This window comes from Lagenorhynchus albirostris, chromosome 9 (genome assembly GCF_949774975.1).
Source record: "Lagenorhynchus albirostris chromosome 9, mLagAlb1.1, whole genome shotgun sequence".
Lineage (NCBI taxonomy): Eukaryota > Metazoa > Chordata > Mammalia > Artiodactyla > Delphinidae > Lagenorhynchus > Lagenorhynchus albirostris.
In genome coordinates this window covers 64276-91529 of record NC_083103.1, presented here as the reverse complement: position 1 = coordinate 91529, position 27254 = coordinate 64276, and the positions used below count along the sequence as shown (strand labels likewise).

The 27254-nt window shown below is 53.5% G+C and overlaps 2 protein-coding genes across 2 annotated transcripts; both read right to left on the bottom strand.

Moving 5' to 3' along the window:
* Positions 1-191: 191 nt before the first annotated feature.
* Positions 192-13992, bottom strand: NLRP6 (NLR family pyrin domain containing 6). The gene is given in 13 exon segments (XM_060159516.1): positions 192-330; positions 773-911; positions 914-939; positions 1018-1170; positions 2212-2301; positions 3166-3706; positions 3709-3816; positions 3819-4055; positions 4058-4911; positions 5186-5222; positions 5455-5735; positions 8999-9105; positions 13975-13992. Coding segments are annotated over 13 exon segments (2730 nt in total).
* Positions 13993-16532: 2540 nt separating this feature from the next.
* Positions 16533-26992, bottom strand: PSMD13 (proteasome 26S subunit, non-ATPase 13). The gene is made up of 13 exons (XM_060158039.1): positions 26820-26992; positions 25096-25174; positions 23196-23230; positions 23057-23112; positions 22782-22825; positions 22510-22596; positions 21385-21556; positions 20325-20404; positions 20119-20244; positions 18512-18574; positions 17843-17923; positions 17543-17659; positions 16533-16976 (listed from the first exon to the last, which is right to left on the bottom strand). Exons 1-13 carry the CDS (start codon positions 26912-26914, stop codon positions 16881-16883), a joined length of 1131 nt encoding a protein of 376 aa, XP_060014022.1. The 5' UTR covers positions 26915-26992; the 3' UTR covers positions 16533-16880.
* Positions 26993-27254: the final 262 nt, after the last annotated feature.

Sequence of the window (27254 nt, the reverse complement as noted above, 5' to 3'; positions counted from 1 at the left end):
GTCCCCAGGGTGTGGGGAGGTCTCGGGGGCTGTCCAGGAGCAGGTAAGGGGCCGTGTCTCTCTGGGTCTCCCACCTGCCTGTCCAGGGCCCCTCAGGCTCAAGAGTTGCCCACAGCAGAGAACACCAACCTCTCGCCCTTGGAGTGGGGAGGGCTACTCCGTAGGGCTGACTAGAGCCCTCCCCCAGGGCCTCAGGGGTCACTGCCGAGCCCTTTGTGAGGCTGGGGGTCGCTGTCCAATGCTGGGTGGGTGACGGCCAGTCCCGCCTTTGCTGTCCCCACGGCCCGCCGCTCCTGCAGTGACCGCTCGCTCAGCTCCACGGACGTTAGACTGTAGCCGTGTGCAGAGGACGGCAGTGGAGCTGGTGGGGGAAGGAGGCCAGGGCTCGGGGAGGCAGCGATGGGGAGCTGCTGACCTGGGTTAGGCCAAAGGCACACAGGGACGGGAGGCAGCCACTAAGGGGGCTGTCAGGGGCTGGGGCAGCGGGTAGGGCCTAGGGGCCAGAGCCTTCAGGGGAGTGAAAGCGTGCCGGTCCAGACTGTGGCCATGTGCACCAGACACTAGATGGACATTTGGTCTGGCGGAGTGGTTGAAGCCCAGGGCCGGGGCCAGGGATTTAGGGGGTGGGTCTCCAGGGGCTGAGTTTCAGCAGGGTCCCTCGGGAGGGCCCTGGGCGGGACTCCTCTGTGAGGTCTGGGGGAAGCCCCTGGCGCCCACCCCAAGCCAGGGTGGAGAGGCTGTGTTCCCGCACCTTTCCCGGCGCTGCCCCCACCTGAGGCTTTGCAGGCGGCACCCTGGGAGCTGCAGGACGGCACACAATTAGGTCGCCATAGTCCCCGACAGCTGGCAGCCACTGAGGTCCAGGGTAGTCAGCGCTGGGCTCTGCTGGAGCAGGCCAAACACATACTGGGAGCCTCCTGGAGGCCCAGCTGCTGCACCCTAGCGGGCAGTGCTGACCGCAGGAGCTGCTATGGGAGCCCCCGTCTCCCCCTTGGTCCCTTCCAGGCCGGCCCTCACCTGAGTGTCTGCAGCCGGCACTGGGGTCAGGCCAGGCCCTCACTCAGCGCATGCAGGCCGGCCTCGCTGAGCCAGCTGTGGAAGAGGCCCAGCTCCGTCAGGGCCTCAGAGAGGTCTCTGCAGACCAAGTCGGGCAGTTTGCAGCGGGACAGCCTGTGGTCAGGAGGCACGTGGGTCCCCAGCCGTGCAAGCTGCCCACTCCCTGGGGGCTGAGGTTCAGTCTGCAGACGTGCTGGCTGCACACCTGCCTCCCTGGGCCCCACAGAGCTTCTCCTGCCCCTTGTCACCATGTGTGTCCCTGCTGGACTGCACTCCCCTCTTCCCTCAGGGTATTCTCCACCAGCTTCTGGATGAGCCAATAAGAGACCTTGTTCTTAATATGTCTAACTCCATATAGTCACCCACCAAGTGCAGGTGGACTGAGCTCATTTAGTTAGCTGGGCATTATAAACAATGCTGCGAGGAACATCTTCACGCACTTAGCCGGGCAGCAGAACTAATGGGCCAAGTGAGCTGATCACTGTTTCGGCTCCTGACGTTTATGCCAAGTTAAGTTACCCTGTGTCACCACTGACACAGGACTGTGCCTGTTTCACCACATGCCCCTTCGGTACTAGTTCCTACAGCCTTTCTTACTTTCTGCTTACTTGGTGGTGGTGAACAGTCATTGGAAAGATTATGTACTGAGTACTGCCTCATTAATCCTCACATCAACCTTCTGAGGTGGAAGCTACTGGCTCCATTTCCCAGGGGAGGAAACTGAAGCTCAGATGGCGGACAGGCCTCAGAGCCCGCGCCCTGAACGCCTTCCATATCTGCTTGTAAGAATCCAGAGGGACTGCCCAGCAGTTCACAATAGCACTGAGCAGCCTTCCTTGGGGAGGGAAATACAGTCTGGCCTTCTTTATCCCTCCCCCAGGATGCTCAGCTGGACTCTGCTTCCCACTCAGACTGGGGCCAAGCCCTCTGTCCTAACTAGCACCTGAGCTGGTGCTGGAGCCCTGCCCCCATCCCCTCTTCCCTCCTCTGTCCTGTGTGGGCAGAGCCTGTCGACCCCAGCAAGGGACACCAGAGGCCACAGGTTCTCAGCCTGTCCTCTCAGCCATCCCCAGACAGGGCCACACCTCTGTCCCTGCCCAGGGTGTCCTGCTCTGCATCCCTTCCAGGGGAAGGGCTGGGGGCATGTTCACTCACATCAGGGTGTTCAGACCACACTGTCGGTCGGTCCACTCACAGAGTGGATGCAGTGGGGAGCCCAGGAGTTTTCTCATGGTGGTTCGAGAGCTACTAAGAGAGAAAGGAAGGTGAAGGCCCCAGCCCCTTCCAATCCCTCACTCCCACAAAGGACTCCTTCCTATGGTCCTGAGGTATTGGAGCTGCTTCTGCCCTCACCCACAAGCTGGGCCAGGACCCTCCTCCCTCTTCATCCCAAGCCCAGAGTGAAACCACTCAACTGTGACCACAAGTACCTCCCCACTGAAGCTGTCTATGTGAGTCCCATGGAGGCATGTCACCTGCACACACCAGGTAGGCCTGTCCTTGCACCTGCAGTGGGCAGCCCCAGCCCCTGTCAACGTCCTGACATTCATTCTCCCAACAGATGCTGAGCACCTGAGTCAGGTGCTGGGTTGGAATTAACTGCACAGAAACAACGGCACGAGCTTTGCCCGTGGAGGAGCAGAGGGTCTGGTGGAGGAGATGGGCACGGGCAGATGTCATGGCATACGGTGGTCAGTGGGGCATTTCTGAGGCCAAAATGGTCTCAGGCCAGCTGGGATGGCTTGCAGAGGCTTTGAGGATAGGCAGTGAACAGTATTCTGGGTGGAGGGAACAGTAGAAGCAAAGGCTCAGGGCACAGAGGGCGTGGTATACGCCAGGACTTATGAGAAGGCATCGTGGTGGGTGGAGGGCTGCTGGGAGGGTTGCCTCGGACGTGGGTGCTGAGGTGCGGGGCATGGTGAGGACACCCTGGGAGCTGCCTTGCAAGGAGGTGGGAAAACCAGCCTGAAGTCGTGCCTCTCCTCTGGGGAGCAGGCGTCAGGTCTGGACACGCTCCCCAGGCCCAGATGGACACTTCAGTGCATAAGATGCACATATGCCGCACACAGAGGGCCTGCAGAAGAGGGCCGCCCTGCTCTGGGGTCTCACGAGCTGCCTCCCAGGCTGCCCTGTAGCCACTTCATCAGGCTCTTCTTTTTCTTCTCCTGGGCAGTGGCCAGTCTGCAGCTAACCAGCTGCAGGGCCTGCCCCGCCGGGCAGCACAGCACGCAGTAGCTGGGGACGGCCAGGTCCATTCTGCTGAAGTGCACTCACTCCAGTGCCAGCTCAGGAAGGCCGCGCAGGGCCTGGTGCACAAGGGCGCCCTCCTGCGTCTCGTACCGGCAGTACAGCAGCTCCAGCAGGTCGCTGAGCTCTTCGCCCTCCTCCTCCTCTGACTCCCCAGCGCCCCGGAGCGCTTGGGTCCCCTCGGTCCCCTCTGGTGCCACCCTAGGGCAGCCCTGGCCCTGATCCTGCACCCACCTCAGGACATCCTGCTTCCCGCGCTCTGAAACCGCGCAGCTGAAGTGGTGCTCGATGTCGCGCATCCTCTCTGTGTTCAGTAGCCCGAAAAGGAATCGCGTAGTGAGCGCGAGGTGGCCACGCAGCTCCGGGTGCCCCCGCAGAAGTGCCCCTACGCCGCCAGCAGGTGTCTGGGGAGCCCTTCGTCCTCCAGCAGGTAGAACAGCACGGCTAAGAATTCCTGGAAGGTCTGGTCGAGGAACCGGTAGGTGACCTCGGTTTCCAGCACGCCTGTCACATCTTCTTGCTGAGAAACTGCGCCTGGACTTTGGAGCCGCAAAGCTCCAGTCGTTCCAGGTCCTTCTCAGAGATCTGCGCCCTGCCCCCGAGGACGCCTTCGCAGGCCAGGCGGCACAGCTTGTGCAGCTCTTCCTGCAGGCGGGGTCGGTCGGCCGCGGGCGCCGAGCTCAGGACGCTGCCGATGAAAAGCAGGTACACGGACGTGGTGGTCTTGGAGGTGCGCGACAGGTCAGGACCTGGAGCAGCTGGCGCAGAACGGGGCACACGGTCCAGCACACGGCGAAGCACAGCGAGAACAGCGTCTCATTCTCCTTCGCGCAGCGGCAGGCACGCTCCGCCCTCCACTCGTCCTGGAAGAACCTGTAGAAGTACTTCTTCTTGTCCTTGTCGGAGGGGCCGCGCACCTCGGCGCGCTGCGGGGAGCACAGGCGGCTCTGCAGCCTCCCGGGGGCGGCGGCGCGCGCGGTCACCAGCACGCGGGCCGTGGGCAGCAGCGCCTTGCTCGGCAGGCCGCCCAGCATCCGCGCGCCGCTCGCGGCCTCAAGGGGGTCTGTGCAGGGCGCGGCCTCGGCGGGCCCTGGCGCCGGCAATTCGTTCACGCCGTCCAGAATGGACAGCAGCCGCGTGGACTGCGCTAGCATCTGCCGCACCGGCGCGTTGCGGTCGGGATACTGGTCCAGGGTCAGGTCGGCCAGGCTGCACGTGCGCGGTCGCTCCAGCACCTCGCGGCAAGACACAAAGAAGGCGAAGTCCACCTGGCCGTGGTACACCTTGCCCGCCGCCCAGTCGTACAGGATTTTCCTGGCCGCCATGGTCTTGCCGATGCCCGCCGGGCCCTGCAGCACCACGGTCGGCGGTCTCTGGCCCTCCCCGTCGTGGCCGAGCAGGCGGTTGAAGGTGTGGGTGTCGGATCGCCGAGCGCGCTCCGGCTCCGGCTCTTCCGCGGGCCCCGGAGCCTCGTGCTCCAGGGCAGCGCTATCGGGCGCGATGAGCAGTTTGGTGAAGCGCTCGCTCATCTTCACGGAGCGAGCGTCCCTCTCCTTCACCTTGGCGTGCTGCCGCAGCACGTGCTCTCGGTATTTCTTCTTGTACTCTTGGGGGCAGGGAAGGGCCGGACAGAGGAGAGGGGAACAGGGGGTCGAGGAGGAGGCGGGCTGTGTCAGCCGACTCTCAGGGGCCTGTTTCCCTCCCTGCCGGGCTCAGACCTCAGTTTCCCCTGTTGCGCCACAGTCCCCCTCCCATCCGCGCTCCTCCCTGGGACCAGCTGTCAGGAACCTCCGAGTGACTTCGAGGACACTCGTACTCCAAACCCAGGGCTCAAGGCCCGGAAAGCTCGGGGCCTGCGCCTCCCGCCGAGAGAGACCTATCGGACGCGGAGAGCAGCGCCTAGGAGCTGAGGCCGAGCCCTGGAAGGGAGGACTGCGGTGAGGCCCCGCCGACTGTGCGGTGCGGGGAGGGGCGCAATCAGGGGTCGGGGCCACCCGCAGGATCGGAGCCCTGGGGCCCGCGAACTTGTGGACGAAGCGCGCCCAGGCCGGAAGAGCTACGGGGCTTTTCTGGGGAAGTGGAAGGATGGAGGCCTGTGGCCAGGACTCTGCCCAGGCGGGAGGGAACGGAGGGCGGGGACCCCGCGCTCACTCCGCAGCCGCTGCTCCTTGAGCAGCGTCGCCACATCACGCACGCCCGCCCTCTTCAGGGTCTTTTGCGCCGCGTCCAGCGCGCGCTCCGGCCCGTCGAAATGGATCAGGTGCTCCGCGAGGTCCACGGCGTCCGTGCCCTCCAGCCGCCCCCACGGTTTGCGGCGGCCGTGCAGCGGCGCGTCCCGCAGCTTGTGGCGGAAGCGCTTCAACCGCTCCTGGCTTAGGTCTTCAAGCGCAGCCAGGAGCACCTCCCGGGCGGCGGCAGCGCGGGCCTCCGTGCTGAGGGCGGGCGCACGGGGTTAGCACGCATGCCGTGCCCCGGTGACCCCGGCCCCTCCCCGCCGCTCCGGACCCCAGCCCCGGGCGCCCACGAGCGGCAGGGGCTTAGACGCGGCCCCCATCTATCCAGGTGGCTCCAGGCCAACGCTCGATAGCGCTCTACCGGGAGGGTCGTCCTCTCCTCCCAGCACCCCTACGGAGGACTTCGCTCCAAGGCGTTCCAAAGCTTTGGGCGGGCACTGGCCTCCTCTGACCCCAGAGTTAGGGGGTGCCTTCCTGCTCCGCACCTACCTTTCTGCTCATTCTTTTCCACGCATGCAGGTCAAACGTCCAAGATAAGATGTCTACCAGGGCCTGTGCTCTCCCCTTTCCTCCTTTTCCCTCCTTTCCCTCCGTTCTCTTACCCAGGAGCCCGGAGCAGTTGGCCTCAGCAGGGAGCTGGACTCACCACCTGGTCCAGGCTGTGTTCCGGAATTGCCCAGGACATCCGTGCTCACTGGACCCTTTGGTGAGGCCCAGCCTGAGGGCCTTGCACCAGAGGCAGAGACTGAGCCCCTGGTGGAGGACAGACTCCACAGATGCCCTCTGGGGGGATGGAGTCCCTAGAATACTGAGGCTGGGGGACGGCGGAGGAAGGATGTGTGAAGGACACGGGGCGTGAAGCCCCAGGAAGGCAGCAGGGGGAGGTGGAGGACCCAGAGGGCTGAGGCCAGCCGCACTCACCCAGAGCGGGAGCCTCTGGCTGGTCTCCAGAGTCTGGCCCCGAGGTCTAGCACTCAGGGGCAGAGGTGGGGATCAGAGAGGCGACCCCTCCCTAGCCTGACTGGAGCCATAGCCTGGGGGCATTGTCGGGCCCGTCCATGCCCCAGACCCAGGTGCTCTAGCTTGGCCAACACTGAGATGTCTGTCCGACAGTCACCAAGTGCCGGGAGCCATATAGGAAGTGCCTTTGAGTCTCAGCACGGACGAGACCCATAGTGCCAAGCAAAGCTGGTACTGTCAGGTACAAATATGGAGAAGCAAAGCTCTCCTCTGCGTGGTTCCCTTGTTCTCCTCTACTCTTGCTTAAGGTGATTTTTATGGGATTGCTATTAGTATTGGGATATATTATTCATAGTTTTGGTGGAGGGTTTAGGAAAAGACCCTGATTTAGGGTAAAACTAAAAAAGATTATGATTACCCCGGCTCCCTTAAAGACTACACCTGAAATCCCCATTCCCAGGCCAGGGCATTGGGTTCAGGGAAATATATAGGAACATTTGTGTGGTAAAAGCTTACTGTAGAAGACAAAATGAGTTATGGCCCTCCTGGGGAGCTAAAGATATGTTAAAAAACACTTGGGTATGGTGGTGGGAAAGTTTTATGCTATAATGGGGTATAGCAAATTAGATAGAGTAGGCTATTTGGCAACCTTTAATAAGTTTAATTGTTTTTTGTATAGAAATAGATATAAAGCACAGATTATATTTTGTAAGTATTTTACAAAGGAACTTGGTGATCAAAGGTACAACGCCCTCCCTTGAGAGTTGTTAAAAGAATAATGTGCTTGAGTTTGTGCTTTGAATAACTGGCTGATTGAATAGAACATACAGGTACAAGAACATCTAATTTTGAAACCGCAGACTGCGTTCCTGACATTTTTATGTGACCAAGATGTACCTAACCACAGGGGACGAATTACTTTTGTTTTATGTCTTATGTAAGGGATTTTTTTGGTATGAGGTTATTAAGATTGAAAATGAGATTACTTTATAGTATAAGTACTACGGAATCATGAAAATAAATTTGTCAGATCCTTGCATCCTTTGAGGTGTCTTGTGCTCTGTCCACGCCGACTCCGTCTCCCCTTTGGGTAAAACCTGTCCAGCTGGGGCTGGTCCCCGGCAACCAAGCTCCCAAACTCAGGCACCGTGGCACCTTCGCACGACCGGTGTTTAAGAGCTCCGCTCAGTGACCTTTGGTTTTCTACTGTTCCTTTATTCAGTTCACGTTCTCCAAGAACCCATGGGGTGTGGCAGCGAGGCATGGTTGTGAGAGGTAACTGCAGAGCAAGGTGGGCTGTATGGAGGAGGTGGCTGGCTCAGAACAAGACCTTAAACTTTAAGGCCTCAAGATTGGTTAAATTCTGAAGGCAGAGGTGAGCAAGGGCTTCCTAGGTAGAGGGGGCAAAGGAGGGACATGCACAGTGTCACTGGGGAAAGGAAGGCTGTCACCCGGGAGCCAGGAGAAAATGGGACAGGGAAGTGCTCTGTGGCCTCCCAAACCTGGCTTAAGCAGGCTGATGGGAAGAGCTTTGGACATGAGGCATGTGTGTGACTGATGGGTGACCACGTGGGACCCCAGGAATGCGGGTTTCTACTGACAGTGTCTGCCTGTGTGTAATGTGGGTGTGTGTGTATGTCTGTGTCTGTTGGTGTGGCCACCCTAATACTGTGTTTGCATAAATGTATCTATGGTAGGCTATATGATAGTCCCCAAAGATATCAGCTCCTAGTTCCTGGAACCTGTGAATGTTCCCTGAAATGTCAAAAGGGGCTTTGCAGGTGTGGTTAAATTCAGGATCTTGAGATGGGGAGATTATCCTGCATAGTTATTATTGAATGTCATCACAAGTGTCATAGGATGGAGACAGAGGGCGCTTTGGCACACAGGCAGAAGGCAGTGTGACACTGAGGCAAGAGGCCAGGCTGCAGGTTTTGAGGATAGAGGAAGGGGCCACGAGGCAAGGAGCACAAGGAACACAGCCCTAGAAGCTGGAGATTCAGCTGGGAAGGAAGACATTCTCCCCTGGGGCCTCCAGAGGGAGAGCGGCTGAACCATCACCTGGGCCTCAGCCCAGTGAAGCTGACTTTGGACTTCTGCCCTCCACGACTGTAAGAGAATACATGTGTGTTGTTTTCAGCCGCCGAGTTTGTAGTAATGGCTAAGCAGCCACAGGAAACGAACACAGTATGTCTCTGAGTGTGCATTTCTGTGAGAGTGTGTCTGCAAGAACAGGGGCTGCGGCATCATCACTGCCTTTCAGGCTCCACAGGTCATCCTGTGTTCAGTCCTGCTTCCTTCAGGAGCCTTGAGAGCTGCCCTTGGGGAGGGAACCCCGAGTCCTGGGAGCCTCTGTTCTGCTGCCCCTTCCCCAGGAGGAAAGGGTCCACAGAGGTTCCCATTCTACCTACGAGTTTTGTTTCTATTTAAGACAGACAGTCCCCACCTCTCCCCGAGGAAGGCGCAGGGAGAAGGCGAGGCACTGCTTTGGGCGCACTCACACCTCCCCCAGGGCGCCCTCCTCGCTCTTTCCTGCTCCTAAACTCCTGCTGCTGCCCTCCACATGGGCAGCCTCCCGGGCACAGAGCAGGATGGGTGACGGGAGAGTCTGAAGGACACACCGCCAGCACACTTCCTGGTGGGAGGGGCACTCTGTGCTTTTTAAAGAACGTGAACAAGTCTCTCTTGTTCCCACAGAGGCCTGAGAGGACGGAGCCGTGTGCCTGCCTGGTGTGTTGGAGCAGCCCCACCTGGGCCAGGCCCAGAGCAGGGACGAGACCCTCCCTCCAGACCACAGTGTGGGCAGCGCCCAGCAAAGCAGAGGAGGGGGCAGGGTCTCCGAAGAGTTAGGGTCCTGGAGACAAGCCCTGAGCAACGTCTGGCCTCAGTTGCCAGAGCCCTATGAGCCCTGTGTGGGGTCCCAGATGCTTCGACTTGCCCCTGACTTAGCTCCTCTGACACGCTGGGATTCTGCAGAGGGGGCTTTGCCAGGGAAAGCAGCAGCCTAGACCGCAAAAGCAGATGTTTTAGAGCTCAGCTGTGGACAGAATCTGGCCCTGCACAGCGCTGGGCCATCACGGGGCCCCTGGCCACAGCCCCATCCTGAAGACCCAGGGCGGCCCTCACTGATCCCCTCATTGAGCCTGAGATGCTGCGCAGACGGATTTCGCACACAGGCCGCGGCTGTTTCTCCTAAAAGCACATTCACTTTTCTCTCTCCACAGTGTGAGTTCTTTTTTTTTTTTTTTTTTTTTGCGGTGCGCGGGCCTCTCACTCTTGTGGCCTCTCCCATTGCGGAGCATAGGCTCCGGACGCGCAGGCTCAGGGGCCATGGCTCACGGGCCTAGCCGCTCCGCGGCATGTGGGATCTTCCCGGACCGGGGCACGAACCCATGTCCCCTGCATCGGCAGGCGGACTCTCAACCACTGTGCCACCAGGGAAGCCCTATATATTTATTTTATATAAAACTATATATAAACATACACACACACTCCCCCATGGGAAACTACTTTATAACCTAGAGTACAGTGCTTATTTGCAGTTTCTTTTGCCTTTATTCTTACAGACTCCACTCATTTTTAGAAAATATTATGTATTTATTTATTGTTTGCTGTGTCTGGTCTTGGTTGCGGCGTGAGGGCTCCTCACTGCGGCGCGCCAGCTTCTCTCTAGTTGTGGCACCCAGGCTCAGCAGTTACGGCACGTGGGCTTAGTTGCCACGCGCCATGTGGGATCTTAGTTCCCCAACCAGAGATCGAAGCCACATCACCTGCATTGGAAGGTGGATTCTTAACCACTGGACCACCAGGGAAGTCCCAGACTCCACTCATTTCTGAAGTTACTTAAGTCACCACCTTTCCCCCACTCCCTTCCCTGAGATTCATTCGTACATATGTAATATGGTTAGATTCTTTCATGACATACACTGTGTTAGCCCTTGGATCCCCTGACATCCCAAGTGGTATTTTTAGTTTGCAGACATTAATGTTCACTCTTTGTGCTGTAAAGTTCTATGAATTTTGACAGGTGCATAATGTTGTATATCTACGTGGTGCCCGGGTCCTGGTTTCTAGTGCCATTCACCAATAAAAGGGACCAGGGTTCCTTGGCTTATTCTAGCACTGGGGCAGAAAATATACAAGGAGAGTCTGGAGCATTTTACAGTGCCAGTAAGTAAGAAAGTGTTCAAAACAAATTAAAAAAAAACACCCAAAAAACTCCACAATGAAAAGGGCATGCCAAAGGGACACAGAAGCCAAAAGAAAGAACTCCCAACACCAAGTCTGGAAACATTTGAGCAACAAAATGAAGTACTATTGATTATAATCCAAGGCATAAGACAAATACCCATGAGTCCATACTGATGTGTCTGTGCCCTTGATAGTCTGTGCCCTTGACATGATGTGACGAGAGGGTGCTTTACCTCTGTGGTCGTCCTCCCAAACCCCATAACCCCAGAGAATCCTGAGAAAAACAGGAGACAAGTTCCAATAGAGGGGTACCCTATGACATACCTGAACAGTTCTCTTCAAAACCGTCCAGGTCACCAAAGACAAGGAAAGCCTGCGAAACTATCATAGCCCAGAGGAGCCTAAGGAGATGTGACGAGTGACTGTCATGTGGGGCCCTGGATAGGGTCCTGGAATAGGAAAAGGACATCAGAGGGAAACTGAGGAAATATGAATAAAGTATGGACTTTATTTACTTAATAATGATATATCAATATTGGTTCATTGATCATGACAAGTGTAGCATACAGTTGTATTAGTCAGGGTTCTCCAGAGAAACAGAACTAACAGGATATAGATATGGGTAGAGATTGATTATAAGGGATCGGCTCACATGGTTATGGAGGCTGAGAAGTCCTGAGAGCTGCAGCTGGAGAGCTGGACTCAGGACACCCGACCATTAGGTCCGTCCTGAGAGCCGGCAGGCTTGAAACCCTACATGAGCTGATGTTTCCGTTGAGTCTGAAGCTAAGAAAAGACCAATGTCCCAGACTAAGCAGTTGGGCAGCAGTCCCTCTCACTCATGGGAGGGTCAACTTTTTGTTCTATTCAGTCCTCCGATTGGGCAAGGCTCACCCTCATTTTGGAGGGCAACCTGCTTTACCCAGTCCACCAAATGTTAATCTCCCCCAGAAACACCGTCACAGATACACCCAGAACAATGTTTGATCAAATACTGGGCATCATGGCCTAGCCAGGCTGACACATAAAATTAACCATCACACCGAGAGAACTGTGAAAATGCCCTACCGACTGGCTCCATGTTTCTCTGTGGGCACGTCCCGTATGAAGAGGGTAGAAGCTGAGTTTCAGAGGAGGGGCATGCAAAGCAGGGAGGGGGGAGGAAGGGGGCAACCCGCCTCTCGCAGAGTCTCTACCCATGAGCTTCAGTTTCGGTAAATTCTGCAAAACCTAAGAAGTACTTAGTGGAAGTGTGTTTTTCTAGATTAAAGGAGGGGGCTGAGTTTTGCAACCTGGATGAGATTTTAATTTTTCGGGAAATGCTCATTTAGTTTTGAATGAAGTTATGAAGCATAAAGTTTTTATATGACATGAAAATGGTTCTCAAACTTGACTGTGCATCAGAATTCCCCGGGTGGGGGAACGTCTTATAACAGATGACTGGGACCACCCTGGTTTCTAACTGATTTCTAACAAGTTCCCAGGTGATGCTGCTGCTGCTGGTCTAGAGACCACACTTTGAGAACCTGCGTTTTATGTGGTGAAAGTAGATTTCCAATGCGATAAAAGTAAGATGCGAATGTTTGCATTTGTGTGCATTTTTTCTGGGTCCTTGACGCTAAAGATGCCTGCTGCAGAGGGCGGCGCCACACGGTCAGTGCCTTTCTTCAAGAGCTTCTGTGGTTCCGAGTGTGGACACAGGGCGGTGCCATGTGTCCACAGTGTCCACCCCAGACCTTCCAGGTGGCCTCGCAGCTTTGCAGGGGAGGGTGTGCACGGTGGCTGGTCTACCCCCCATCCCCGCCTCTCCCCACCCATGGGCAGCAGGGACAGGTCTAGGGTCTAGATCTAGATCAGAGCTGGATCCATAGATACGTGCTGAGGATGAAGGAGGGACACTTCTGTCCACCAGAGCCCTGGAGAGCTCTTGCTAACCCTAACCTGTCCAGGACAGGCCAGAATAGGCCTGGCTGGCCCCAAGCCCTGTTCCCTCTCCATGGCTCAGTTTGTCCAGCTGTTACAGGGGGCCCTCGTCCCCACCCTGCACCCCCAGGGCCTTTCACTACCTTATTCAATGTGACCGCCACTTGGCCACCACTGCTTTCTCCATGGGGCACATCGTTTTCTTTCCAGGAAAAGGCAGACCCCAGTGGAGAAGGCTGGTCCAGTACACAGGGCTGCACTCTGGTTGGGGGGGTGGTCAGCACGGCTGTGGGCATGAGGGAGAGGCTGGGCCAGGCTTCCCACCCCTGGCAGCCTGGGTGTGGGTGCGGGCAGCAGGGATCTGCAGAGAGTTTGGTTCTGGGGACTAAAAACCGGGTTGGGGTGTGGCCTGAAGCAGACTGCCATGGGTGGTAGGAGCCCCAGAAGCTGCATGAATGGGAGGCGAGCAGGGCAGGTTTGCGCTTGGAAAGGTTGGTGGGAGGGAGGTGGACGTGAAGGGGCTGGAGCTGGTGTGGCTAGGTTGAGCACAGGCCTGCGAAGTCTCTCTCCCCTGGAGGGCGGCCCCCAGCTCCCCGGTCCTGGTGCTCACCCAGGCCTCACCCATCAGCGCTGGGCTGGCCAGGGCCTTGCTTGCTAGACTGGGGCTGACACCCCGGAGCACAGTGGGCACTCTGCTGCCCAACCCCTGCCTACACGCCCACCCCACTCAAGCCGGGATGGGTGGAGAAGGAGGCCTGCCTCAGAACCAGGCCTGCGTGAGGGGGGCGGGAGGTCTTATCTGTGAAAGAAGAAACACCACAGGCCGGGTGACTGACCCTCTGATCCACAGCCTTATCCCCACCTGGACCCCAAAGCTATAATTAAAGGTTCAGGCGGAAGGGATTATTCGAGAGGAGCGGGAGAGCCCCCCACAGCCTGAGGCTGGCACCGAGGCCCAGCGTGGCTGAATTAACATTCAGGACACACTCCCACCTCTGGCCTCCCAGGACTTGGCTCCTTCCTGGGAAACCAAGTCACAGGAAGACGGTCACGCTGGGGCCCTGGAAGGCGGGGCTGGGAGCCCAGAAGCGAGTCCCGCATCTAGAACAAGCGTGGTTTCTAGGGAAGGGCAAGGTAAGATGGTGTTCCTTGCGGAATGTAGTCACATCACTGATTCGCCAGCAGGCTGACTCGGGTGTGATCATCCTTCGTGAGGATGGAGACTGTGGCTGAGCCTGGGAGCTTAGGACTGACGTGGTCATTATGTCCTGCTGCTGCTTGGCTCCTGGGCTCGCCCCGACGCTGATCTGGTCTGGAGACAGCCGAGGAGCACGCTCTGGGATGTGGCCTTTATCACTCTCACCGATAACCTCTTAGTCATTCTGACGGTGGAGTGTGATCCCGCAGTCTCCTGTCATGTCTGATTCAACTCTGCATTCCTCCAGTCTAACCCAATGCCTGGCATAGAGCCCCGGCTCCACTCAGCCTCCTAGCTGCCCACCTGTCCATCCGTCCATCCATCCATCCATCCAACATTGAAAACCTGATCTAGGCCCCAAAGACTCCGTGGTGAACACACCAGTCCCCGACCTTGTGGGGCTGACACGCCAGCTAAAACAAGACACATCTGAGGAGACATCGTTTGATCAGGGCCTGCATGACCTGAAAACACATGAAAACGTGAGGGAAGGGCTCCCAGGCTAAGGCACCAGCATCGGGTGGAAAGGGGCCACAGCAGGGATTGGGCCTGGAGGCTGCTGGTCTGAGGCCCCTTCTCTCCCAGTTCCAAGCAGGTCTCCTTCTGCCAAGCCCTGTGACAGGAGTGGACAGCTGAGGCTGCCTCCCTGAGCTATAAAAAGCCCCAACAAGCAAGTGAGCAGAGGCCACGCCAAGCACACACCGGGACTTCACTAGGCTAGGGAGGAGCTCGGCCCCGCAAGCATGCTGAGGTTGGCTCCCGCCGTCAGGCTGCTGAAAGCACCCCTGGGGGGCTGGGTGGTCCCCAAGGCACACATCTCTGACAAGCCGGCCAGAACACCCACTTCTCCAACGGTAGGTCCCGCCAAGGCAGTGGGGCATGGGGGGCGGGGGTGGGGGGGGTGGCCTGACCTGGGCAGGGGGAGTGGGCAGTCCTGAGATGTTCTCAGGATGAGGTGGGTTTGGGGCAGGACACAGAGGGGAGAGGGGTGTCCTCTCAGGCCTGCATGTAGAGGGGATCCTGGTGCTAGGTCTCATTCCCTTGGCTGGAACAGTGTCCCAAGTCCAAGAAAGGGGTCCCTGCAGCCATCACCTGCAGGCCAGACTCCCAAGGCAGCCTGCAGAGTCAGTTGGGGGGTGGGAGGCTCTCTGTTCTCAGGCCCCTACTTGCCGTCTGGCAAACAGTGGTGCTGACGGCTGGGCTTGGAGGGCGCTCAGTGCATCTCGTTTACAACCCGTTAAAGGGGAAGAGTGGGCTGGTTTGAGGGTCTGTGAGAGTACAGGTGAAAATGCAAACCTGTGACCCTGGAGCTCCAGGAGAGTCAACAACTATCTCTATTTTAAGCATAAACAAACCAAGGTCTAGAAGGTCATCTGCCCAAGGTCATAGGACTAGGACTGAACACGTTTCCTGTTCTGGAAACGTCGCTCTGAAACCTCTGGGAGTGAAAGTCTAAAGGAAGGATTGGTCTCCAACCTGGTGTCTGATTCACTTGGGGGAGGGGTGGGGCGACTGGTCCAGGCTGTTTCAGGAAGAAACAATGAAGGTGAAATATAGCTAGTGCTTCAGAGCCTGGCTCTGAGGGTGCAGTCACTGAGAAAGAACACAGGGTGGCAGGTGGGATGGCCTCTGAACACATGCATGCATGTGTACGCGCGCGCACGCACACACACACACAGGGAATCCCACCCAGGCTTTCAAACAGGACCGCCACTCAGCAACTTAACACATGCCTGACACGCAGTCCGCAGGTGACCGGAAGGGAGGGTGCATGTAATGCCTGGTGGGAAGGAGTTCAAGGCCCAGGCACAGGCCAGGCTCTTGGGCAGGGGGTGGGGCTGTGATGAGAGGCCCCACCTACAGACTGGAGCCCAGTAGGCTGTCCTCCCTCATGACCGCAGGGATCACTGCTCACACCTCGCAGGTCTCTCCACCTGACACCCGGTAAGTCTGTCTGGGGCAGACGGCGTGAACACAGCTGGGCCGAGGGTCCAGGGCAGCCTGTCTAGCTCTCCACCCTGCTCTGGTTAGGCCCCAGGTTCAGAGGCAGTCAGCCTGGGCCTAGTGGACTCATGCGTTTTCTCAACGCAGGAGCAGGCCATCGGGCTCTCTGTGATGTTCCTCGGCTTCCTGATCCCCGCGGGCTGGGTCATGTACCACCTGGAGAGCTACAAGAAGAGCTCCATAGCATGAAGCCTTCACGGTCACCGCTCCAGGCACAGACTGGAAGATCGGATTAAACCATCCTTCCTCCTAACGTTTCCTTGGTGATTCTTTGTGTATGTGCATCTCCACCCCGCACCGCCCGCCCCGACGCCCAGCACCCGGCTGTCTGCGGGCTGGTTCCTGTCAGCACCCGGGCACTGAGGCCACAGAAGCTGCCAACTAGGTGGCAATGGGGTAGACACCTGTCAGAAGGAATAGACACCACGTCTCTCTGAGCAACAATAAAGGCAGGACTCGCTTCCTTGGCTGCCGTGCCCACCGCCCTCTGCTCTGGCTCTGCCCTGTGCCCTGTGTGGGCAGGGATGCCCTTTCCTCAGAGCAGAGGGTGAGGAAAACCAAGGCCAAATCCCCACCAAGCCCTCCCTAGGTTCCATCCCCTGCTTTTTAATCACTTTAGGCATAGGCTTGACCTGGACGCTAAGCCTAAGGAAACAGAACCACGGAAAGAACAGAGCAAGGCATTAGTTATAGAAACATTCTCAAACCACGCTGGAAAACATGTTCACACAGGTGATGTAATGGAGGCCAACCCTGGAGTGGGCCCCCTGCACACTAGGGCTACCCCTTGTGACTCCGGGGGCGGGGGGCCCACACTCCTGCTACCTCATCACTCAGCCTGGCGGCTCCTCCCCACTGCAGGCTATGGTGACAGCCACAAAGGAGGCGTCTGCCTGTGGCTGGGCACCCCCATCGATGACAGTGCTCTGTGACAGTCTTCACAGCAAGAACAACAGTCCCTACTCCAAACTGAATCCCACCCCCACCCCCAATTAAAGGCAGGTCTTCTCAGCTGCCAGTTTTATCAGCCGTGAAACACCTCTCCAGACTGGTCAGGGCAGGGGAGACTAGGTGAGGATGTCGTGGGCCTGGTGTTCCACCAGCATCTCCATGCTCTTCACGTCGGTGCACCAGAACTCCAGGCGGTCCTTCATCCCCTTGATCTGAGGGCAAACCAGGACACACGTGTGTTAAGGCCCTTGGGAATCACAGCACCTGACGGGGCAGTCCTAAATTTCCAGCTAATCCTTTCGGGCAGCATTAATAAAAAGGACATCAGAGCTGGGAAAGCGGGGTGTGTGAGATGGGATTATCCCAGCCAATTCTATCAGAAGGACATGAGGAAAAACTTGCATGAAAGAAAACAGGCAAGAATAGAGGAAAGCCACAGGATTAAATTTCCAGCAAATATAAATAAGATGGATATGAGCTCAAATCACGGAACCAGGAAAGTATTTGATCGGAGCACCAAATTAAAGATTAAAAGACATCATCAGCACAACCAGCACTGTTGTCACAATACGCTTTAAATGCAGGGCTCAAATCTCAAGCTTGCATTCAATTAGGTTCTTTGAAAAGCCCTTAGTCCCTAGAGCAGTAATTCATTCTCCGAAATCTCCTGTCTAATAATGCTTTCTTCCTAAATGGCTTCCATCCAAATGAAACAAAGGCAGCACAGATACAACCCAAAACACCCGCAAAGCTGAACTATGTATTTCAAGCACATCACCTGTTGCAAATCCAACACGCGGGGCTGCACCCAGGTCATGTGAACCCGCTTATCCACCTCGTCAATACTGCCTTTCACCAGCCCCACCGAGAGGGCCTTCATCACCAGCAACTCCACCTGTGCAGAGAGGGGGTCGTGTAAGACACCCTGGTGCCAACACGCACGTACCTGCGGACCCCGCCAGCTGTGAAACACGAGGGGAACGAGGAGCAGTTTCTTTCTGTGATCTCACACAGGAGTCCTGACCGCCCCCGAGGAGCAGCTTTGCTGCTGCACATCCCGAGTCTAAGAACTCTGTACCTCGTTCACGGTGACTTTAGCACTTTCGGCAATTTCTTCAAAGGTGAGTTGTCTGTGATTGGCAGGTCGTGTGAAAGTCATCTGAAAAAAATTTTTGTTTATTAACTATTTTTCCAAAAAAAGATTGTCAGAGAGCTGATTGATAAGGGATATGTCTGTCAATACTTGCTCTGAAAATACAGATCTTATCAGTACCACACATACTAAAACTTTCTTAATATTAGTCATATATCTTATCTCACTAAGCTTTCAATTCCTAGATAAGAAGGTGAAGCACGCTTTATGGTAGTTTTCTACAAGAGTCACTATTCGTTTCCTGAACAAGTACTTGAGGCTGCCATGTGCCAGGGCTGTACCTGGAGCTGGGGATTCCATGGGAAACTAGAAACACAAAGTCCCTTTTCTCAAGAAGCTTAAATTCTAGTGTGGGAAACCGGATGAGCATGCAAAGAACGGCAAGTGCAATGAGGTGGCAGCTCCCGTAGCGCAGGTGGTCGGGGAATACCTCTCGGAGGCGGCGTCATCTAAGCTGAGAGCCAAACACAAACTAAAAAAGCAAGTGGTGGCAGAGGAAGAGGAAAGGTGCTGGAGAGGGTGCGGGACAGGAGAGCTAGCAGCCCAGCTCAGGCTGCGCCCCGAGGGCCTGGAAGTGGGCGGGGCCTCGCTTACCTCCATGAGACACAGCAACTGGATTTTCCTCAGAAGCTGGGCCTCGCTGGCTGCTAAATCAGGCTGCAAAGCGAAAGGGTACCAGTTACCTGACCTGGCTTTGAAATTCTTTCTACAGCCGTCAACTGAACAAAAAGAAACTGGGCAGGTCCAAACACTTTAGATCACTGAGGCTCATCATTTGCTTCAAGGGATCTGAACTTCACTTTTCTCAGGAAATCATTAGAAGAGTGCTTAGTTGAAGGCCTAAGGATTTTCCAAGACAAGGAGTTTACAAGGTAGGATTTGTGCTGCTGTCACCAACACCAGGGGGCAGGGCCACAGGGTGTATGCAGGTGCTGCAGGAGGGCTCCTCGCGAGGAAAGGCGGGGAGGGCACAGCCGACGCCTGAGCGGGTCTGGGTGCACTGCCTGCTCAGTCAGCTGGGTGTCAATGGGGCCTCTGAGGGACACACCGCTGGAGTTCCGGAGACTTATTCTAAACTGAAAGAGCAAGTTACTAATTTGTCACGAAAAGTGGCACTGTCATGAGAACCAGAATGCACCTTCTGCACAACCTGTACAATCTCCCTGCAGTTGTGTCTAAAGGCTATTTGCTGAGCACAGAGCCAAACCGTGGAGAGCGGCTTCCTTGACTCAGACGTTTAGTAGCTCAGACCCCGACACGGGCAGCCCTGACAGTGACACTTCTGCTACAGCCATGGACAAGTCAAGCTCTTCAGAAAGGGCCCCTCCCCCTGAACGAGCTCTTGCTGCCTGGACAGATACGGCTGGCAAGCACCTCTCAAGTTCCGACTCCTCCTGACATCTCCGTGCCAGCCGTCTTCCTTTCTGAGTGGCACACCTTCCTGAGACGCCAACACACAGGCCTCGTTAGGCTGGCTGCATCTGCTTTCTTCACAGCCCATTGTTATCTACTCTGTGCCCTTATGTGTGAGTCCTACAAGTTCACCTTGAACTTTGAGAAGATGGAAAGTTCCAGAAAAGTACAAAGACCATAACACAACCATAATTCCTATCACCATTAACATTTTAGTAATTATTTGCTTCTAATAATTTCATTTAAAAAGAATAACCTTACTGTTAAACTTCAAATCCTTGTTAAGTGCTCTCCTCACTGACTCCCACTCAACACAGGCTCCTTCCCTCTCCCCGGCCCCTCCCCCATGCAGACCCCTCTCCCCCCACTCCCCGCACCTCTGCTCCTGTCCCCTCCCCACCCCATGATCTCCCCACTCTCTAGTCACTCACGCGCTCTAGCCCCACGCGCCCTATCTCACTTTGCCAACATGCGGAAAGCTTCCTCTCCCTCTGCTGGGCATATGCTCTTCCATACTCGTCACTAGCTAATTCCTACTCATTCCTAAGGTCACACACAGAGCAGTCCTTCTTTGGGGAAGCTTTCAGTTACACCCCCTCCACCCAACACAGGGGAAGCTCTCTCTGCTTGTGGCCCTGAGCACTGCCACAGTAACCGAGTTACCACAGCAACTAATCAGCGACCGAACGAACCACCTGCTCAATGAGAGCAAAGTGGCGTGTAGAGGGAAGGCGCTCAACAGACAGCGGACACACGGATGAACTCCACCAGCCCCGCCTGTGACTGACCTGCTGGCCCCAGGCGGTCTTCAGAGTCTGGAATCGCTCTACATTGCCGCTGTTAAAGGCATAGAGGGTGTCAATCAGCCACTGCCGGTCAGTGTTCCTCAGTGACTCTAGCACGGGGTGCATGAGCTGTGAGGACGGAGACGGTCAGCTGACAAAAAGTCACAGTGTCCCCTGTGTTAAGGAATCTGCACCCCAGGCCCACTTACCAGCTCTCCAAAGTTGAAAACTCCCTCGCCAAGAAGTCCTGCTAGTCCCAGCGTGAAAGCTCTCTCTTGCTGCTCAGACACTACGGCAACAACACAGCTCCGGTTACGCGCCAGGCACGAGAGTCAGTCCCGTTTGGCTTTAGAAGTCTCTCATAAAATGTACAGACACTGTTCTGTGCAACGGTTATATTACAAAGCCCTATGATTAGCCATCTCTTTTAAAGTATTGGATTGACTTAGATCATACCTGGAACCACATAAATGGCTTTTGTGGGAAAGGCACTCATTGCTTATCTTCACCGAACTATACGTTTTCAGCCTGTCTGCTGCCTGGCGGGTGTGCCCCTCATCCCCTCGCCTGCGTGGGAAGCAGCACCACTTCTTATTTACCTTCAAGCCACCACATTTAGCTTCTTTTGACTAGAACTCTGTTCCCTTATTCTCTTGACACATTAGTTGCTTTTTCCAATATATTTTTCTTGAGATGCAGCAATTGAAACTGTACTAACAATTTTAGGAGTTGCTGGTCCCCTTAGCTTCAACAGTATATTGTGGAAAACATCTAAAATATGCTGAAATAGGCTACATTTCTTTTCTAAACACATATTCCTTTTGCACTTTTCCCAAAAGTCACTGGCCACTTTTCTTTCCACCCTCAAACCCTTGAAAATTCCATAATTTATTCCCCTGGGTCCAGCATTTCAGTTTTTACGACAAGAGTCCCAGGTTCAGGGATCTCACCGTGCCCTCCATCCTGCGAGGGGTTAAGGCACCTGCATCACTGTCCTTCTCACAGAGGCCTCTGACTCAGAGAACACAGAGACCTGGAGAAGGGGCAGTAAAGGGGCTACGAGGTGCGAGCCTCATTTTCACCTGAATTAAACGCTGAAGACAAATACAATGCGGAAACGAAGCTTAAACAACTCTTCCCACCACATGGACTTTCTTCTAAAAGGAATGAACACATCTGAATAATTCCTGAGATTGGCTGCCTCAGGCATGTCACAGCTGCTATGACGTGTGAGTTCCTCGTGTGACATGGACTTTCTGGCCACGTTACCTGGCAGATCCTTGATGTCAACACAGCCCAGAAACCGCAGCGCATCTTTGTAGTAGGATGCATGGTTTCCGATTGTTTGATAGTATTTACTGGAGAGGTCGTAGAAACGACTGTGAACGGATGTCACCCCAGGGAGGTTATTGAGCATTTCTTCAACATCTTCAATTGTTTCCTACACACAGGAAGTGAAATTGCCTTTCTTTGTAACTTGAAACATTTTTCAAGTAACATATGACAAGATGAAAAGCAAAAGCCACAAATGACTAATTTGACTATGTTAAAATGGAAAACTTCAGTTCATCCAAAACACAGAAAAAAGAACAAAGACAAGCTATAGACTATGAAAAGATATTTAAAGCACATGCAACCCATAGGGGAATATGACCAAGGCTAAGTAAAAAACTCTTAAAAATCAAGAGAAGATAAGCAACACAAAAAAATGGGCAAAAGAAAAGATAAAACGGGCAATTTATAGAAGTGGAGACGTGAGCAGAGTGGTAATCAGTAATCAAGAAATGTAAAGTAAACTTTCAGTGAGACACCATCTCATCTCAACAGATCAGTAAGAGCTGAGCAGCTGAAAATGCCAAGTGTTGAAGGGATGGCGCGTCGGGAGTGTCTGTATGATGCACTGACCACAGAAGTTGGTCTGCTATCCATACTCACACCTATCCCCAAAATTACACTAAAATGAAAGTAAGAAAGGCATAAACACAGACAGGAATCTTCAACAATGATAATTAGGAAGCAGAAAGGGCTGGGTCAATGGTGAATGGCGAGAACCCACGTGCTGTGGACCACTGGAGGCTGTGTGGGCTCCTGCTGGATGGGCGTGCTGTGGTCACACAGGGGAGAACTCTGTTTAAGGGCAACAGGCATCGTATCAACAACTTATTCTTAAGTGGTTTTGAAAAGAAAAAAAAAAACCACATACACACAGAACAACAAGGCAAAGTGGTGAAATGTCAACAATGGGAGTCTGAGGTAAGGGTAGAGGAGAGTTCTTTTGCTATTTTTGCAACTTTCTTGTAATTTAAAATTATTTAAAAATAAATAAAGAAGAAAAGTAGGATTTTTGCCCCCTACAACTTTAAACAACGATAATCTGTACTGCGGCAATCTCACCTTTGTAACTTGTAGGTCCCCGATATTTAATTTTAGAGCTCCAATTGCGGTTTTACACAGGATCACTGCCTCATCGCTACTTTTCACCTAAAGAATCAGAAACAAGGGAGCCTCAGAACTGTGGGCAGCAGACTAACAAGGAAGGTATCTGTACACTGATTTAACATGCAGGACTAGAGACACACTGGTCTCTAGAGTTGTGAACAGTAAGCACAGACACAAACTATAAGTCAAACATATTTTAAAAGATCTGGCTCAGACTTCACATTTACCTTCTCACGAGTCTTTTCCAGAAAAGTAAGAGCCACATTAGGATCTAGAAAAGAGAGAACAAAGTCAGAAGAACCACCAACAGATTATCTTTACAGATTAGTTTCGACCAACCAGGACATTTTTAGGTGGGATAATCTTTAGGTTTAGACCGTAAAATACAAAACTTAGAATTTTACATTTTCTACTGAAATGCAAAAGTTCAAATAACTTATACTTCAAGATCATTTAAATTACCATTAGGATCTATTCCTTTAGGAAACAAAGTGAGACTCACCAGTCATCTGTCTAACTACATGAAGAATGATTTCTACCAGGGACAAAGGATTCACCCTGAAATAAAAACCACATCTTTGAGTGTCAACAAATATCAATGTATCCATTTTCAAGAACAAAAACTGACAAAAGAGTTTTACCTGTGTTCAAATTCACTGATGAAGTTTTCATAAAGCTGTAGAACCAAAACATGGAGAGTAATTACAGGACGTCTTTCACTCGGCAAAAGCAAAACTTCAGACACTACCATGATGCCCATCATGCAGCAGGCATTGCGTAAATGTTTGCTGAATGACAGAAGACCCATATTGGGGCTTATTAAGTTCACATAAATGATCACCAATCAATTACTGAAGAAAGCTATGTTTTTTTTTTTTTTTTCTGGCTTTGGGAATTAGAACCCTACCCTGTGAGAATCTCCCGAAGACCAACTTCTCTATTTGTCCTCCAAAGTATGCTGAGTAAACAGACTATTAGTCTGAAAGGTTCACTAACCTGACAGAGGTCAGAAGGTGGCAGGCTAATTACGTCCCATTATCAAATAGCTTAGCCATTCAGCAAACATTTGAGCACTTACTCAGACCCTTTGCTAGGCACTACAGACAGAGAATGTACAAGACAAAAACTGAGCTTTTAAGGAGCTTCTGGCCTAGTAGAGAAGAGAGACTTGCAAACAAATAAGTGACAACACTGTGAGTTAAAAAGCAAAGAAGAAAGCACATAGCTGGAGCAGCCAATGAGAGAGGTTGCAAATATTCTGCTATGAGTAGAAAGTGATTTAAAGACAAGAAGCCAAAGAAGAGAGACGAACAATTATGAATTATCCATAACGATGATACAGAACCTTAAGGAACAAATATTAAGACAGCTCTAATTTATCATTTTCCCACATATTCCAGAAGACAGCATGCCCAGCAAAATCTCCAGACTTACAGACGATTACAAGTTCCTTTGAACTTGTAAAATGTCAAACTGGTAGATATAAACCACAAGAAAATCTTAGAAGCCCAGACGGTGGAATAACAAAGTGGTAAGCTTCACTGTGAGCACATTTAAAGTAATGTATTCAGGGCAAATAATTCAAACTACCATTATGAACTAGCTTGCAGTTCCAATGCATGAATCAGTTCCTCTGATTCATCCAGAATCCAAGAGAAAGACAACAAGGAGAGATGTCAGGAAAGACTTCAAAGAGTAGGCTACCAGTGAACAAATCTGGGGTGGGGTGGGTTTGTCAGGGGATCTGGGAAAGGCTGGGGCAGAGAGTGTATTTTTCTGTTGACAAAATTCTAGAAGTGCTCTATTACAGAGGCAGCATGATACTAAGCAGCATTCCCCCTCCAAGCCTCCTGTCCCCCAGTGAAGCACATCCTCCACACTGCCCAGGACAAAGCGTTCGGGCAAACAAGCAGCGTCAGTGGGGGAGAGGGAAGAGGAGTGACGGCAGTTTTAACAGTTGTCCACCTTCCCTGGTGGTCCAGTGGCTGAGACTCCGCGTCCCCAGTGCAGGGGGCCCGGGTTTGAACACTGGTCAGGGAGCTAGATCCCGAATGCCACAACTAAGAGCCCGCATGCTGCAACTAGATCTCGCACGTGGCAACGAAGATCCCTCATGCCCCAACTAAAACCCAGCGCAGCCAAATAAATTAAAATAAAAAAATCTATAAACAATAAGATACAGTGGCATGCTAAGAGAGAGCATTTTAGGTCGGGATTTTAGAAGGAGCCAGAATGTCTGTGTTTGAATCCTCTTCTGTCACTTATTAGCTGTGATCTATGGCAAGTCACTTAATCTCTTGGTGTCTGCCTCTACATAAAAAAAAACAGGACAGAAATAGGACAGCAGTAGTACTTATCTCCCAATGCTGTTACAGGTGAATGAGTAAATGTGTAAAGCACTCAGAACAAACGGCACCTGACAAAAAGTGGTGGCTGAATAGGCTTATTGTTATAAATATTATCATTGTAAAGCCCACCTATTATTTTAAAAAGTACTTGAACACATTTATATACTCTGACCTAGCATGGCAAATCATTTACCTTAATGAGACCATCTCCTTGCGCAAAGCATGGGTCCTGCACAAAGTCAAGCACCTGAAGTGTCAGCTGATGCCACAACCTGAAAAACACAAGGCTCTTAAGACCTATAACCTAGCGTCAGTCACAGACATCTTCACCCTTGATGGTCCTATCAAATAACAAATACTAACCAGTCTCTACTGTGTAATACAAGAATGCTAAAGCGGATGTGTTTTAAAGCTGAGTTCTTTCCCTGGCTCTGCCACTCAGTGGTTATGTCACCCTGAGATCACTTAACCTCTCTAAGACTCAGTTTCCTCAGCTATGAATGGAGAACACCTTTCCAGACTACCTCAAAGCGTTGAGAGGCTTGACTGGAAACAAGAACTCTGGAATCACACATACCTAATTTGAACTCCTGGCTCTTCTACCTATTAGCTGAGTATCTCAGGGAAGGAGCTTAAACTGAGCTTCAGCTTCCTCATCTTTAAACAGGATGAAGGACTGAATGAGCTAATACAGAAAGCCTCTAGAACAATGACATAGCACACTTGAAACCAAAGGCTAATTTCTAAGAGTGCAGATAAAATGCTTTGAAAAATACAAAGTGCTACACATGCAACTATTTGCCAAAAACTAAGAATTTTCTCTCAAAAATTGCTAATAGCAGAAGGCTGCTGAACATCATCAAAACACATACTGAGGGCTTCCCCGGTGGTGCAGTGGTTGGGAGTCCGCCTGCCGATGCAGGGGACACGGGTTCGTGCCCCGGTCCGGGAAGATCCCACATGCCGCGGAGCGGCTGGGCCCGTGAGCCATGGCCGCTGAGCCTGCGCGTGCGGTGCCTGCGCTCCGCAATGGGAGAGGCCACAACAGTGAGAGGCCCGCGTACCGCAAAACAAAAACAAAAACAAAAAAACCAACACATACTGAATATCCATGTGAAAGGCACTATGCTAAAAGCTAGGGTTGTTAACAGGGAGGTATTACAAGAGGTGTATTTTTCTATGGAACATCACTAAACCAATGCCAGCAACTCATTCGATTCATTTAAAAAGAGGTTATTGCTCAGCAACTGATAATTTAATTGTTCTGAAATTCACCGTTTCTAAGCAAAACTGAGACCTCTCTAGGGGCACAAAGCCCAACATGAAATGCAATAAAAAGTATGGGCCATGGGAGAGCGGAGAAGTGGTTGCACCCCACCGTGTAAACTGAGGCAGAATCAACAGGGGGGAAAAAAATAAACTGCACTGGCCTCTGGTTTATCTGCTCCAGACTGCCGAGAAAGATAACTGTGGCTACAGTGCCACTATGACAAAGCTAAGTACAAGACACCGGTATCTGTTATACAAAATGTATGGCAGCCTGACCCCGAAAGGGTGTTTTGCTTGTTTGACTGGAATCAAGAGGTAAAATCAGAGCCCTGAACCGTTTTCGTAAGACCAGAAGGAAGGGGAGTTTCGAAGCCTCAGTCACAGCCCCTCGGTCTGGAAGGCAGTGAACCCTAGATCCCAAAACCCAGCCTATGGCTCTCCTCCTCGGTCCTTGTGGGATGTCACCCCTCTCCCTCGTCGGCCCTGCCTTCCGGGTTCCTCAGCGCACCTCCTCGGTCTAGCCTGTCCCCACTCTCTCCACACGGGTCTGAGCGCCCTCAGTCCATCAAGGTCCCGGGCCTCCCCCGTACCCACTCCGTGTCGCTCTCCCATCCCAGAACGCCCGGGTCCCCTTGGCTCGGGGCTCACTTCTTAGTGTAGAGCTCCTCCAGACGGTGCCACACGGCGGCCTGGCCGGGACCGGAGCTCTGGCTCTGCTGTAAGAAGCCGGGTACGTCCTTCATGACGGGAGGAAGACGCCGGGACAGCGGTACTGCGGGGACGGCCAGGCCGCGGGGTAGGGCTGCCAGAAATGCTCACTCACTTCCGGCGCCGCGTCGCGCGGGGCAGGCCGGGAACGCCATACGCGACGTGGGGCGCTCCTGGTTGTCATGGTAACCGTGCCTATTTCCTTCGGGCAGAGTTCTCCTCAAGATTTGTACCGGAATCCCCTGGCAGCTGGCCGTGCTACTCTGGCGTTGAAGAGTACGGGCGCCTGGGTCGAACCAGCCATCGACTGGCTGTGTGGCCTCGGCCTTTGTGACCCAGTGTTCCCGATTCAAGTGGGATGATAACAATACTACC